The sequence below is a fragment of the Anser anser genome, assembly GCF_964211835.1.
Source record: "Anser anser genome assembly, chromosome: 4".
NCBI classification, from domain to species: Eukaryota; Metazoa; Chordata; class Aves; order Anseriformes; family Anatidae; genus Anser; species Anser anser.
Window position 1 is genome coordinate 11,047,064 of NC_139724.1, and position 15,851 is coordinate 11,062,914.

Consider the following 15,851-nt stretch of genomic DNA (forward strand, 5'->3'; position numbering starts at 1 on the left):
TTTGAAACTTTTGTAGTAAATGAAAATATACAGAGACATAGATCATGCCCATGTAAAAGACACTGCAAATATTGCTTTGGTGGACCTGCTTGCTTTGGTGTAGTGCTATTGGTATACACAGATCAGGATCTCAGAGTTCAATGTGCTAAAACATGAGACAAACAAGAAAAGGAGACAGAATATTTACATCTCTTCTGCCTCAAAAATGATAAATACCCACAGTGTGGTCTTTTACATAATGCACAGTTCTGTAAAAAAAAGGATGTGATCAGAATCTAACTAATTATACTGCAAATGTCATACAAAGCCAAATATCAGGAGAAAACTACTTTCTGATAAAGTTGTATTGTACTATTGTACCATATTGTACTATATGTAGACTTAAAATTTTTTTGTCTTCATCAAGCACCTTGAAGACAGAAAAAATCAGTTTCATTTTACAAAGGAAATAAGATTTTCTAAACGCTGAATACTCAGAGTCCCCTGCTCTCTCCAGTCACCATACAAGAAATACTAATAATAATAAAAATAAATAATACCTATCTATCTCTTCCTAAATTCTTTGAATACAGACTGATATAGAATGTGGCCTTTAAACTCCAGGAAGGGTAACAAGGCATAACTCCGGTAATTTTTGAATTTGGATAGTTAAACCAATGAAAGAGGAAACAATTGCTGTCCCCCTAGTTCTCAGAATTTGTAAATAGTTTTTTTTTTCAATCTTGATGTATATGTTCTTGTGAACTGTGCAAAAAATAAATAATAAATAATAATAATAATAAAAAAATCATGCTATCCTGTGTAGGCCATACAAATAAATGAACAAAATATTCAATTTCAGAATTCCATTCTGAATTCCATTACGAAAAAAAAAATAATGGATAGATCCTCGACTCTGACACACTTCACAGCAACCTATTTGCACCTTTCAAAGGCAAAGCAGATTTCTATTTAAGCAATGGTGAAAACCTCTTACAGGCAAATACAGCAGAAAATACTTACGAGGACATAACAATTTCACGCATTCATACAAAGTGACACAGCAATAAATACTAACTAGCACGATACAATTTTCACCATATTTAAGTATAAAATGTTCACACTGGAAACCTCCATTATGCTAACTGAAAATACAATGATGAAAAAAAAATCACAATTGAAAAAGAGCACTATTAAAAACAAACAAAAAACAAACAAACAAACAACCCACAACACTGTAATTATTATTATTTCTTCTACAAATCCTTAGGTCTCATATTTGCATCAGAAGTTGTGACTGGGGCATTTACATTAAGAAGATATTTAAAATTCCAACAATGACCTTGATCCAAATCTAAAAAAATATATTTAGGTTTTGGAGGATGTTGACTGCATCTGGAACTTAAATACTTCTCTGTATTTGGACTGATGTGGTACAAAAATTAACATACAAGGAGTCTCTGAGTAGGTTCCAGGTTTCTGCAAAATCTTCAGTGAAGATTAGGATTCATGCACTGATTTAACACTGCTCACCAACAAACGTCAGTGCTGATTGTTTTTAGAAACCAGTTTTATTACTTTTGAAGATGCTGTTAAAGACTTTTTGTTTGTTTGAGTTGTTGAACAGAGGCCCCAGATCTTAAGTATTCATTTAGTGCAACTTTTGATTTGATTGGAGAAAGCTAATTATTTTCAAACAAGAACACTGCAGTAAGATATTAAGCAACTGAAGTTAATGTTTGTTGCAACAAGTAACAACCCTTTTGAAAATGTATTATTATTAATACATATGTAAATAAGCACCTGGGATACCACGTTAGCATTATATTAGCATTTATGGTCCTTTGATATTCTATGCTGTGATTTGAGTTCTGTTGCCATTTACAGCTAGTGATGAAATTATAATCTTTCTATATAAAGAATCATTGAATAGCTTGGGTTGGAAGGGACTTTAAAGATCATCTAGTTCCAACTCCACTCCAATGGGCAGGGATGCCACCCACTAGATCAGGTTGCCCAGGGCCTCATCCAGCCTGGTCTTCGGCATTTCCAAGCATGTGGCATCCACAACTTCTCTGGGCAACCTGTTCCAGTGCCTTACCACCTTCTGAGTGAAGTATTTCCTCCTAGCATCTAATCTAAATCTCCCCTCTTTTAGTTTATAACTGTTATTGTCTGTCATTATCTGCCTGAGCAAAAAGTTGTTCTCCTCCATTTTTATAAGCGCCCTTTAAGTACGGAAAGACTGCAGTGAAGTCACCCTGGAGCCTTCTCTTCTTCAGGGTGAACATTCCAAGTGCTGATCTAGACTTGTGCCTTGGGAGAGGTAGAAGGGTGAATAATTGTCATATGCTAGGGGATGTTTCCCCACTAGCTAACTGAAACATCATTCTTGCACACACACATTGTAGAACAATTCCATGTAAGTACGGGTTACAGAATAATGTCACATTTCTGTTTGTGTTTTTATTTAATAAGTTATGGCAATGTGCTCTAGCAACAAGCAAACAAACAAATAAATTAAATCATTATGTGTGAAAGAGAACCTAAATACTAAGAAAATGTGCAGAAGAGATATTGTGTTCTAATGGGCTCACCCTAATGCCTTCATGATAGTTCAATACAACATTCTGGCATTCGAAATTGAACATGGAGGTTGTATCAGGGTGTTCACACTTCCTTGTTTTTCAATCAAAAGAGAGCTTCCTCTGGCTATAGATATTGAGCTGTACGCTGTAAATATTTCTGTGGAAGTTTGCTCTGAGTCTGCTGGATAAGAAAATCTAAAGAAGCAACATGCCGCCCCTGGGCAAGAATTCTATAGACAAAAGAATAGATAGTGATTTCTCTAACCTTAAGATACTGACCTTTAAAAAAAAATAGCCTTATGTGAAAAGGGGGAGAAATCCTGCCACGCAAAATATTCAGTTAGTATGCTTTTTCAGGTTTATTCAATAATGTTTTTATTTCATCTTGCCAGTGGTCTACACAAATTAATTCAAGAACAAGCTGTGTATTTCACAAGCTCATGGCCTCAAGTCTCTGAAAATGTTTTTTATGCTCATGCAGAAATACTGGTAATAATAATAGATTAATTAAATTTATCAAGGGTAAAGCAGAGCATTAAAATCATTACTTACAACCAAAGAGTGATGGTAAGCAACAGTTGGAACAATACAGGACAGAAACAATGCTGAAATGAGTGTCTTTAGTAGAAGGAAAGCTGTCCAACATCATCAAAATGTTAAAACTTTATTCTAACAGTAATTCACCTAGAGTTTTAGAAGTCAATTTTAAGAATTGTATGCATATTTGCCTGCAATAACAAGGATTATTTGCACTAAAGTGTGCAAATTAATATGACAGTGGAATACATCACGTCAATGACCTCTCTGCACATTTGCATGCTATGATCTTTCACCAATGTATGATATGAAAAACATAAAAAAAAATAAAAAATCTGTGTTTTGCTAGAAAAGTGGCAAGACCTACTGAAATTCATTACATTATGAAATATAACATAATGCAAAACACTACTGAAAAGTAAGCTTTGTGGCAGACTAAAAAGTTTTCTGTAGATGCCCAAAACAATTTATAAGTATTTTAATTAAATATTACATCTGCATTGTCAACTGAAAATTGCTGTTTTGTAGGCAGTCCAAGATCCATGTTGACAGCATACAGTAAAGCTCTCTTGATATTTGCCAATCAGAATCTATTATGAATAGTTCAAGAAAACTGAAGTTTGCAAATTTCTTAATTGATACAAAACAAAATAAAACAATACAAATTTCTAGACATGTAAAAAGATATCTAAAATGACCTTAATATCCAAAGAATTCACAATGGCTTTATTTTCTTTTTGCAGGTTCTCATCATAGCAGCTAGCATCATTCTCAACTATAGGAAAAGAAAAAATATCATGTCCTACTCCCTAGGAACTATTCGGTATGCGCCACCACCATGTATTCACCACGTAAACGTAAAACAAATAAATAAATAAAAAATGTGGTACACCACTTCGTCAAAGCTTTTCCACACTAGCAGCATTAAATGTTTCTTGTGACTTGTTCTTTGGCAATTGCAAAGACAGCCTTTGTACATGACAACAGCCACCTAGCAGTTTGCTCAGACACCACTACATTCTCTGAAGATGCACAGTCAGCCCCTCCATTTTAGAGCCCAACTAAAGAACAGGAAAGCTCTAATGACTCTGACTTCATAGCCCTGCCTTGAGTTCACTGATATGCTCTCAACAGTTGCAGAGTCCCATTAACAGTATTACCTGTGGCTTCAGATCTTATATTCAGTTTTGCAATTCAGAAAGCTTCTTGCATAAAAACAATGTGCTCACTTCTATTTACTACAATGATTAGAAATTCCTGGAATTATTTTGTTATACAAAACTATCTAAAGAATCTTAGGTACACAACTAACATGTTAGCTACTGTTTCTCTAGTAAGCACCTCCTGGCTTCTGGGGATAGTCTCACAAGCCTTCAAAAAACCCTGTGAAAGCAGGAGTATGAGCAAATACGGGACAAACTCTGAACGGTTCATGTTAGTCTCAGGATTTTTGTTCACTTTCTGCAATTATGTAAGTTTTTTTCAGGGTATTTGGATGCTTGCAAAATACACAGAATCTTAAAAGTCAACTCCACTGGAGCCAGAGAGGCTCCGCTTTCCTATCGAACTGGTCCTTTTGTAAACTTGCACTCTAATGGGGGAAACTTGTCTTTCTTCATTTTGTCTTTCAATTTGGCCTGACATTAATCGTTTCTTCTCAATCATTTAAACGACTGGAAGAAGTACAGATGTACACAGATACACAAATGTATTCAGATGTACACTTTTAAATAATTGCACATTGGTAAACTCATATCTCTGATGTCTGAACTTAAAATTGTTTCATATATTTTAGATGTGAAGATCCTACTGCCTCTGTGTGTTCATCATCCACTCCTCTTATCTAGTTGTGTTTTGCTCTTTTTCGCTTAAAACCATAATATTTTGTCAGTGAAGGTGTTGGCATTTCTCCCCAAATATAGGTTAGTATGTATGCATTATTACACAATATAGATCTAATCCTCTTATTTTAGTATCAAACACAAAGCTATAACTTAATTTCATCGTGATAGTCAACATTAGCAGCACTACCAAGTTTCTTCTGAACGTTTTTAGATGAATAAAAATCTCCCTGAAAGTAACGAAGCTGGCACTAAACACAAGGTTGTAACATGATTTATGCACTTGCAACTTCAGCATCACTTGTGCAGACACAAAATACACCTTTGCAAGTTTTTCAGGCAGTGCATTTGCTAATAAAAAAAAAAAAAAAAAAACACTTTTTTCTCTTATTAGTGTTACCCATATTCTGTTTTCAATTTAATACCTTTTTGTACACTACAAAAGAAATATGTTATTGTTCCCCGAATCTCATTTCTCATCCTTTCCCATCATCATGCTCCTTCTTGCTGCTTTATTATTAATGCTAATATCCTACTCTTAAAAAGTAGAAGTTTCCATTACTAAAAATGAATAAATGAATGAAATGAACTAGAAAACACTGTATTGAAATAAAGGCATAGTACACAGCCTGGTTGCAGTTCTCACTGCATTTCTGTTGAGGAAGTACTCGTAATAGAGCAGTGATATACATGACATTTTCTGTTTCTGTTATTGGTGCGTAACATAGGTTGTATGCTAAGGTTATCCTTCTAAACTCTTTCAGCTTTGAAGTTTATATAAAGATCTAAATCACACTGAAGAATTTAAACTATAATACAAATGACCAAATCATATACACATACCTAAAAAGTTAGCACTGGATAAATTCAGCTCCAGAAGATAAACCACAGGCATCCTAACCACTTAAGAAAGCAGACATTCCAACCCTGCCACTATGCACATACTACCTAACTACCTATGTTCTCAAACAGCCCCAGTGATTACGTTTCTTAATAGACCTGTTGTACACTTTTTTATTGGCACAAATGTGTATTGAGTTACAGTAGAATAATTAATGTGCCAGCATTTACACTGTTCTTCAGGTTTCCACGTTTAACTGCTTCAGAAGATTAGGTGGTTTTGTTTAAATGACAAACCAACCAAACAAACAAACAAAAAACACCACAAAAAACAAACAGCCACACACACTGACAATTGAAACAATCTCCCATCAGTTTAAGCAGTACATATGCTTTCCACATCTGTATCTCACCCCAGGTTTTTGGAGACTTGTCTGTCTCTAACTGCTTGTCACTCTTAAAATTACTCTTGGTCCTTCTCAGATTCTCAACATCTACCACAGAATATTTGCTCAAGCTGTATCATTTTCGCACCTGTGTTTTGTTTGTTTTGGTTAGTTTTTACATCCAGTGACTCAATTTCCACTTTTATCACCCTCGCAAACAGCACTACACACAGACCTTTGGAAATCCCTTGAGAAAAGTGCAGAAACTAAATCCAGGTTATTTGATACCTCTTGCAAAACATTAATCGGAAAAAGAAGGTGTGACTTGTTAATGTCAGTGCTCAATATGAGAATAAATTATTTTGCCAACATGGTTTTAACATTGTATATCTATAAACACCCAGTTGCCATTGCTTGTAACAAGACACAGTCTTTTTATTTATTTATTTTATTATTTATTTTGTCTGGCCCTCCTAAAGATTTGCTTTAGCTCCTAAGAGCAATTATCTGATGAGCAGGTTATTATTATTATTATTATTTTCATAATCAATTGTTTATCTTTGTAACTAATAGTAGATGTTATGCCACACAAATGTACATTTATACCTTGCAGATACCAATAACAAACACTTTTTCTGTGAAGAATGATTTTTAAACGAAAAAGAAACCAAAACATGTATAGGCATGGGTGACAGCTAATGCATTAAAAGCACAGACACTGGATGATACCAGATGCCCCAGGGCTATGAACAACTCAGCAGCAGTAGTTACTCACCATCAAAGGAAGGAAACCTTTGGAGCACAGTAAAACCGGTTGCAAAGATAACAGAGACATCATGTGGACTTGCAGATCAATGAGAAAGAGCATGGTGTAGAACATGTTAGCAAACATATAAGAGAGATCCCAAGAGGACCCCCAAAAAGAGGAGAAGGAAAGAAATCAATGTTAACATCAGACTCCTGACAAGGAGCTGTGATACCAGATTTGCTGTAATGGTACCACTCCCATGACTGACCCAGAGCTATTGACCTTTATATCAAGAGAAGTTGTGCAATAGTGAGCTTTACAAGAAAGTTGTAGGTACTAGGATTTTTGTGTATATTTAATTTTGTCTGTTTATAATTTGAAATGGGCATGCTAGTATCATTGTAACTGTAATAATAAAAATAAAAAAAAAATTTGATTAAATTGTTAAGAATTTAATTAGACTAACAAAGTTCTTGTCCATGCATACAAAGTGTGGGTTTTGCTCATGAAAAGATTTTGAATGTAACAGCCTGGTGTGAACTCTTATCAAACTACTCTGCAAGGTGGCAAAAATCATCAGTGGATTAACTGCATATTCTCCATATTCAGTATTATTACAGCACTTGCTAAAATAGTTGTTTTCCTCACTACTATACATTCAAAAGGACTAATTGGTAGAGCAATTAAGACTTATTAGATTGTTTTATGTTTTCATACCAGAATAACTGTCTTGTCAACTATTTTTTGGTCCTCATCATAAGCATAAAATCTGAATACTACTTCTGTACTGCTAACTGCTGCCAAGTAAAGAGAAAATCCACTGTATAGAGATATTCTAATAAGTTCTCCATTCACAGTAATTTATAAAACAAGTGACTTTTGTATGTTTATGACCTTAACAGATACTTTGATTGTGTCTCCCTGAAGTCTAAATATCTACTTATCTATCATGACTTTTTTCCAGACCATTGGAATGCCACGTGAGCAAAAAGCCAACCCCGAGTAATTTTTTATTTGTTCATATGGTTAAGGTTAGGAAAAAAATATCATAAAACTAAAACAAACTAGGAAAAGGGTATTGGAAATTGGAAAAGTTAAAATCCCAACTCTTATGCTCATTACCCCCAAAGTCTGTGCTCAGTTTTGCAATGAAGTGACAGCTGCTAGCAACACCTCTACCACAAGAAAGTTTTAGAAATAGCTAGTATTTTACATACACTTTTATAAAGACTCAGGAGAAACAGGTACAAAGACTGATCATTTAGGAAGCAAAACTAGTTTTTCCTTCTCATCTGAATCATGAAACTATTTTTTTTTCTTCTACTTTTCTTCTTTCACTGCCTTATACAGTTTTTTTCACAACTCTCTTCATTCCCTATATCTATTTCTTTAAGCAGCATACTAATCTCTGTGCCAAAGCACCACAATGAAAAATGCTTTCCCTATCCTCTTCCAGATAACGTTATCCTACATGGACTGAAAATATTAGCATAATAAAGATGGTGATGAAAAAAAAAAGAAAGCATGACAAACAGCAAAAGGTAGGCAATTCTATGCTGAAAGATTATTAAAAGGATTCTCAAGTACCAAGGAAGAGAAGGAAGAATGGCAACAGATAAAGTTCAATAAGGAAGGTGAAGTTCAAAAAGGGTAATATGCACATGCTTATTTCAGTTGTTTCTGTAAAGTATTTGCTACTTATATGTTTTTTTCAAGATACTTCTCACAAACAGAAAAAACTATGCAATTATATGCACAAAAAATTCTCAGGAAGACTGACTGAAAGAATGAGAGGATGCTGAAGACTGCTGTTGTAAACAGAAGAAGAAAAGATGAAATAAGATTGGTAAATAGTAGCACCATGTTGAGTGGTACCATAATAAGCCAAGATAACGAAACATCACCTTGTGAAGAAGGTCCATTCACTTTAAAGAGTTACAGGACTTTTTTAGTTATTTGCTTTTGTTTTAAGTTCAGATCCATTTCAGAATAACCGGTGAAATGTTATTTTTAAATGAAAGTAATATGGCCGCAGAAATTAAAGCCAAGGATGCTGAACAGTTGCTCAGGTTGAATAAATGTTCCTACTATACACTACGTGGCCTGATCAAAATGGCACAGTAAGAAGATTGAAATATTATCTCGTTTGTAGAAGAACATATTAGCAGGAAAGGTTTAAGCATACTGCTGGCACAGTTGCCTTCTTATCTTACCTGGAAAAGGTGGGTGAATGAAGTACATCCTCAGCTGAATTAAGTCAGTCGGGGTAAGGGAACACTGAAAGAAGTGGTGACAGGGTTTGTGATGAACCCTCTATTTTGCTTCTGATTTCTTGATTAATAAGGCCATAATCCAGCGATGACTTTCTCTCTCTCTTTTTTTTTTTTTTTTTTTGAACTACTCTATGTAGCACCTTCATGTCCAGGAAACGCAATATTTTTTTTGCTCACGTGCATTGGTGGTGTCTTAGCAACATCTCTTAGAAGCCAAAGTACTCAAAAAATAACATAAAAAGTAGAGTAAAGCTGTGATTCAAATGGATTCAAAAATCACAGTGTACACTAGGATCAGCTCTTTCATTTCCTAGGATAAAGCTGAGTGAATTCTAACCTTATAAAAGGTTAAGAAATACCCTGCAGAAATGTCTCTTGAATCTCACATGTAAATTACAAATATGAATTCATCAAACAGAGCACATACTGAAAGGCACTGACCCTGTATTTACAAACAGTGCAAAGTTATTATTACTGGAAGCCAAAAATGTAAGGTTGCAATACTAATAGTTTCCTTAGGTTTCCACATCTTGATGATGTATTTTCAAATCTCAGAGAGAAGCATCACTGAAGTATTTTCTTACTTATTGTGAATCACCAATGGATGATTAAAGTATGTACAATAAGAATAAATGAATTTTATTTCTGATAATAACTTCATGATATCTTACTAATAATTTACTCATTGATACATTTAATAATGAATATATTGCTGACAAAAGTGATGTTTGGCTGTTGATAATGTAAATACAAAGTAATCCAATTTTGCCAAGAATGGTAACTTGCAGCTCATTTCATATACAGCAGTATTTAATTAAATCCGTAAGTGTGGAGTGTCCAGATGTTGTTTTTTTAATTTAATAATGATGGAACCAGTGAGATGCTGATAGGTTTGTAAACTAAGCCTTCAGAACATGAAGAATTCCACAGGGCCTTTAAAAAAAATAAAAAGAAGAAAAAGAAAAAAGAAAAGAAAAATGAAATGAAATGAAATCTTAAAGATGCATGGTTTGATGGCAACACAAAGTTATATGAAATTTTTTCATTTCTGCTGTAAGCCAGTATGCAGGCAGCATGTAATAATAAAGCTTCTTTCACACCAATGATCAACATAACAATGAGTTAAATGACATTGCATACAAAAATGGAAATACAACTCTTCAGCTTGTGTATGACAGTTCTAGTTAGAAAATATTTACAACAGATGCCATGTTTGTACAGGAAAAAGGTCACCAGAATGAGACAGTTTATGCTAATAGAGGGAATCTATATGCGGCATGCACACAACATGAAAATATTTCCACATTATGATAGAACTGTCTGAGCAGATCATTCTGTGTTAAAAACCACTCATTTTAAACTCAATAATATGTAAATAAAGTAAAATAAATAAAATAAAATAAAATAAATAAATAAAATAAATAAAATAAAACAAAACAAAATAAAACAAAACAAAACATATATTCTTAAAAACGCATTGCTTTATAGTACTGTGGTTATCCATTGTTAATTTCTGAAATTTGCTCATTGATCTTTTCTTCCAGCTGAGTCTACGTTTGTTTATTTTGATATATTTTTAAGAAAACATGCTCAAAACCTATTTCAAAACATAGCTATGTTAGAGAATTTCCATTAAATTGATCCATTTTAGTAAATACCGAATTCATTTACTTTTGATAAACTATTAAATTTTTAAATCAACTTTTCCTTTCTCATTTTACCTTTCCTTTTGACTAGTCATTATTTATAAAGGAACAAAATTCAAAAGCTTTCAGTGCTAGTAAGATATTCCCAAACCATTCTCTGGCCTTATAAACAGGACACTAATAGTATTCAGTGTAGTGCATGAACAGAATTAGTAAAGCACGACTTAGTGAGACAAAGATGGCTTTTTTAAATTTTAACCAAGTAAAAACTATTGAAAGGTCTCATTTTTTAGTGTCCTACTACTTATCTCATTAGTGTAACAGAAGAAGCTTGTGACGGAGAAATACAGAGTAAGTAGGAAGATGGAAAAGTAAAAAGTCAAGAATATCTTATTACACTTACTACAGATGTATTACAGAAAGACTATGCTTTAAAAGATGCAGACACTACATTATTATTCTAATTTTGGTCTACGAGGAGACTCCAGTACTATATCAAGCCACATTTTACTACAGATATTACAACTGATCTTATTTGTACAGAAGCCAAGTTGAATTCTACAAATCACAAATGAAGAGCATTTGCACTTACTGAGCACCACTACAGAATGCAAAGTAAACTAGTTAGTGGAAGCCTATCTGATTTCCACGCTGCAAGTCACAGTTTCTACCCCCAAACCCAGTTTACTTTTAAACTAATAAATGTGACTGCCTTTATCAGAACTCACACAGCAAATAACCTGGTCTTTGATGGTTAGGCAGTATGTTTGGAAAGGTTTGGTGGGAAGCAATCATTAAGAACAACAACAACAAAAAAAAGTTTCAGCAAAATATTTTGCAATCACTGGATGGAAAGTTTGATGGAAAATTTGCAGGAGTAGGACAGCCTAGAACATGTTTTGCCTAGAAGTTTTGAAATGGCGTACTGAAAATGGGGAAACTGGACACGAGAAGAAGAGAAAATGATTGATGAAGTTGTGGGAAATGAATATGCACTCCAAGAACAACTTGGATATCCATTTTTGGATAGGTACGCAGGAGTACAAGCAAAGCAAAGACTGAAATGCTTAACCATTGATTTGATTTCTAAGTGAACTTACTTTTTGAAGAATTGTGTTTGAGGTATATTAGGCAGGATTTTGCATTATCTCACCATATAATTTAGAAAACAACCCCCAAGAGATGAAATAAGAAATAAGTGGAGAAAATGTAGTAGTAACATACAATAGCAGGTGGACATCAGTTTCCCAGGCTAAAAGAAAAAAGAAAAAAAAAAAGCAAAAGTGGAAACATGATGATTTTCTGGTTTAGGTGGGATAATGCAATCCATTTCACACTGTAACAAACTATATGATACTGTGGACTGTATATACATATTTGGATATATTCAGATTAAACTAGAAAATTTAAGTATGTTAGTATTCTCTTCCCTTCCTAAAGGAGAAGACAGTGCATTGTAGTTCCTCACGGTATCCATAAAGCCTGGCGGCCAGGGAAGACAAGCAGGATTGGTAGGAGGTGGAGGGGAACAGTTACAGCATCGAGGTCTGTATCTTCCACTCCCTCCTAGTGAAACAAAGAGGTTCTGTAGAAATAGGTGCCCAACCTTTGAGAGGGAAATGCTGTCCAAGGTAATGTAGAACAAGCTACAAGACAAATACCCTGAAAATGTATTAGTATGGACACCTATTAGTTTTGATTTTGCACGGTAGTACAGGGTTTTGGAGTTAGTTTTTGCTTGTGTATCAGCCAGCACTGTTGTAAACATACGCAAATCAAACAGTAAGCAGACTGGTAGCAGTAACTTGCAAGTTTGTTGTCTGAGACTCTAGAAGCACAAGGCAAAACGTCAGGTGATCACTAAGCTGGAATGGATACTCAATAAATGGGGAATGAGTTAAGAACCAGTCCAAAACCTGTTTACATCAGTTTCACTCTCAGTATGAGAGACAAAGCACAGAACAGCAGTTCAGGGTTGTGAAATCTGTAATATCAGCCACAAAGAAAACATAGAAAAGGCACTTTAGACATCATGCCAACCCCTAGAAACTTCTACTCCAGGTATATCAAAATTAAGGACAAATAATTTTCATCAAAGACCTGATAGACTGATGATGAGCTGGAATTCTTTTTCTGACTGAAATAGAGAACTGTACTGTGGTTGTTTGATTCTGCTTTCAGGACACATTTTAAGGAAAACTCATTTGCAATGGCACATGCTTGTGTGCTGATGTGATGCCAGCATGATACTTAGGACTATTTATTTATCTCTTTTACTAGAATTGTATCAGTTAACATGATATTGTAATCAGTCACAATGTTAGTTGTATAGTAACCTGATTGGCATGTAAGAAATTATTTGTTGATCCCTCAATATAATAAGGCCATGCAGACAGAGAAAGATGCAGAAGATTAAATTGGCATTGATTATTTAAGAAACTTCATCTTTTTGCAGTCTCCCACATTAATCTGTTGTGCACATGGCTCTTTCTGCAAGACTCACAAAAAGTTTTAAATGATTCTTAGTTCATATACTTTAAGAAAGATTAATTTTAGGACTATCATAAGGTAGAAATTCCTTGTCATTCTGCACTAGAAAGCAATTAGCTTTCTATGAAACCTGGATTATTTTCTAATGTTTTTCGACGATACACATGGCAGCTAGCTTGATATTTTACTTTCAATGTAGTCAAGTAGCATAGTGGTCATGTTAAGCACATGTTAAACACTAACTTTAGGATTTCAGAAATACTACAGTATGAAGTATATTCTCTGTTTACAACATCAGTGAAATAATGCTATTATTGATAATACATTTATTTATCACTTGTTTTTGAAGTTGTATTAAGGGTTAAAATATTTGACTTTTTTGATTGCTTGTTTTGCTTTACAGTAGCAAATCTGTAGTGATGAGGGAATGAACTTAATTTTTCTGCTTACCTGTTAAACTACTTATCTTTAGTATTCAATGTATGCTGTGCTCAGAATGTGTGACCAATGTGCTGAAGATTCTCTCTTGCATTCTCTTTTGCATTTGACTATTTAATCTAATTTCACATTAGCACAGTACTCTTGTAGTTACACGTACACAAATCCTAGATAAAATGATGTACGGATACCATTTGCCAGGGTTATGTTTTGGTTTTGAAAATCTCATATATAAGCAAAGGATACCAATGTAATTGCCACTTGGCTACAATGTAAACACAGCTGAACTAATTACCTGTAATAAACAACCTTTGGAGAAAAGCTGCATGATCTAATAAATGAATGAGCAAAAGTTTATAACACTAATATTATGAAAAGTGTTAAAATTATTTATTTGTACATTCTTCTTCATTCTTGCATGGCTTGAATTCCCTTCATGATGGTCATAGTAAGCATGACTCATTCCTGTAGAGTGGTTCAACTTTCTCTGTAATCTATTCCCTGTAACACAATTTCTACAAGTATTGTCTACAAGATAAGTATAGGTGGATGTGTTGTTTGATACAAAAATATTCCACATATCCTTTTGTTCTTCCATTACTGTGTACTATACAAGAAAACACACAATTTCAACCATGACATGGTAGAGACAATTTACCAGGGAAGGTTGAAAAATGTTTCACTACTGTTGAAGAAAATACTGCTAAACAAAAGGATTTGTATTGTTATTGTTGTTATCTTTAATACTCAGACCTCATCTAGAAAACTGTATCTGTTTGGGGGAGGGTGGGGCATCTAATTTTACCACAGAATCAGCAACCCTCTACCAACAGAAAAATCCCCCCCTCCATAGGAAAAAAAAGACTGGAAAAAGAAGAAAAACTCAGTTAACAGCATGAATCACTGCAGCATACACCACATATTTGGTTTAGGGCACGGTAGGGATAACAACCAAATGCATAAATCATAACTGTTAAAAAAAAAATAATCCTAGAAATTGGTCACTGTCATTTGTAGTCGAAGACTTTTACTTAACATCTGAGCTCTTGTTAGTAAAGTAGCTATTAAGGATAATTAGCCCCAGCAGAAAGAGGTACAGAATTGTACCATTAACAGTTTTAAAGGTATTTGTGAATATTATGGGATTTTCACCATCAGTAGATATACCTCACAGTTTCAGTATGCCCAAATGACATTGTTGCTATTTCACAGATGAATACAGCAGAATACACCAGTGCAGCAGAATACACAGGCTCATATTTTGCAACCCATGCACAAGAAATCAGAGGAGGTAGGTACATCGAGTAAAATATTGACACGTGCCCTAGATGAAAAAATACTTAGAAGAAAGAAAACAAAATGCCCACAAGTGTTAAGAGTAATATACATAAAAATAGTAATTATTAGTAAATAGTATATATAGTAAATATTTTTGTGCAAACTATTTTACTTACAATAATAATAATAATAAATCACACCGTTTGTTTGAATCAACTTTAAAAAAAAAGAAATGAAAAAAAGAAAAGCATACTTGACTTCAATAACTTTTCTGATTAAAATGTGAAAATTTTACTTTTTTTATCTTCACAAGACTATCTGAAGACTTGGAAGACAAAAACTTTAATGTTCCACTGATAAAAAACATGCTGAAAGAAAGGTTTCAAAACCTGCTTTGATTCCAGTGTTTCTTTTATAAATTGGAAGCAGCATGTTGATATACATCAATGCAGAAACACCGCCTTAGTTTGCAGAACAGTCTTTGGTGAGAAGTACTCTGTTAGATTCTGCTCAGATGACAGAACTAAAGAACTGTCCTAAATATACAACTTTCTGGCATTTTTAATCACAGATTATTTAAGAAGGCTCATATAAACAAGAAAATTTCTCACATATATTCAACTGATGTCCCACAAAAAAAAAAAAAAGATATCTTTTATTAAAAAAAAAAAAAAGCAGACAAAATGTTTTCTACTATGTTCTTATGTTCTTCCATGATGGTAAAAAGTATTATTTCAAGTATTATTTCACTTTCCAGCAGAAATTTTGAGTGATGCTCTTCAAGAAATATAACTTTAACAATACTTG

General features: G+C 33.8%; 1 protein-coding gene across 11 annotated transcripts in view; it reads right to left on the reverse strand.

The window, feature by feature from the left end:
• The window catches only part of CCSER1 (coiled-coil serine rich protein 1), a 735,828-nt gene that overhangs the window by 225,063 nt on the left and 494,914 nt on the right, over nucleotides 1–15,851 (reverse strand). Inside the window, exon 10 of one of the 11 annotated variants that reach the window (XM_083833068.1) lies at nucleotides 7,917–10,125. The exons of the other annotated variants lie outside the window; for them this stretch is intronic. Coding sequence (XP_083689194.1) covers nucleotides 10,045–10,125 — 81 coding nt within the window. The 3' untranslated portion in view covers nucleotides 7,917–10,044. Of the gene's footprint in view, nucleotides 1–7,916; nucleotides 10,126–15,851 lie in introns of those variants that run through there. 11 annotated transcript variants of the gene reach the window in all.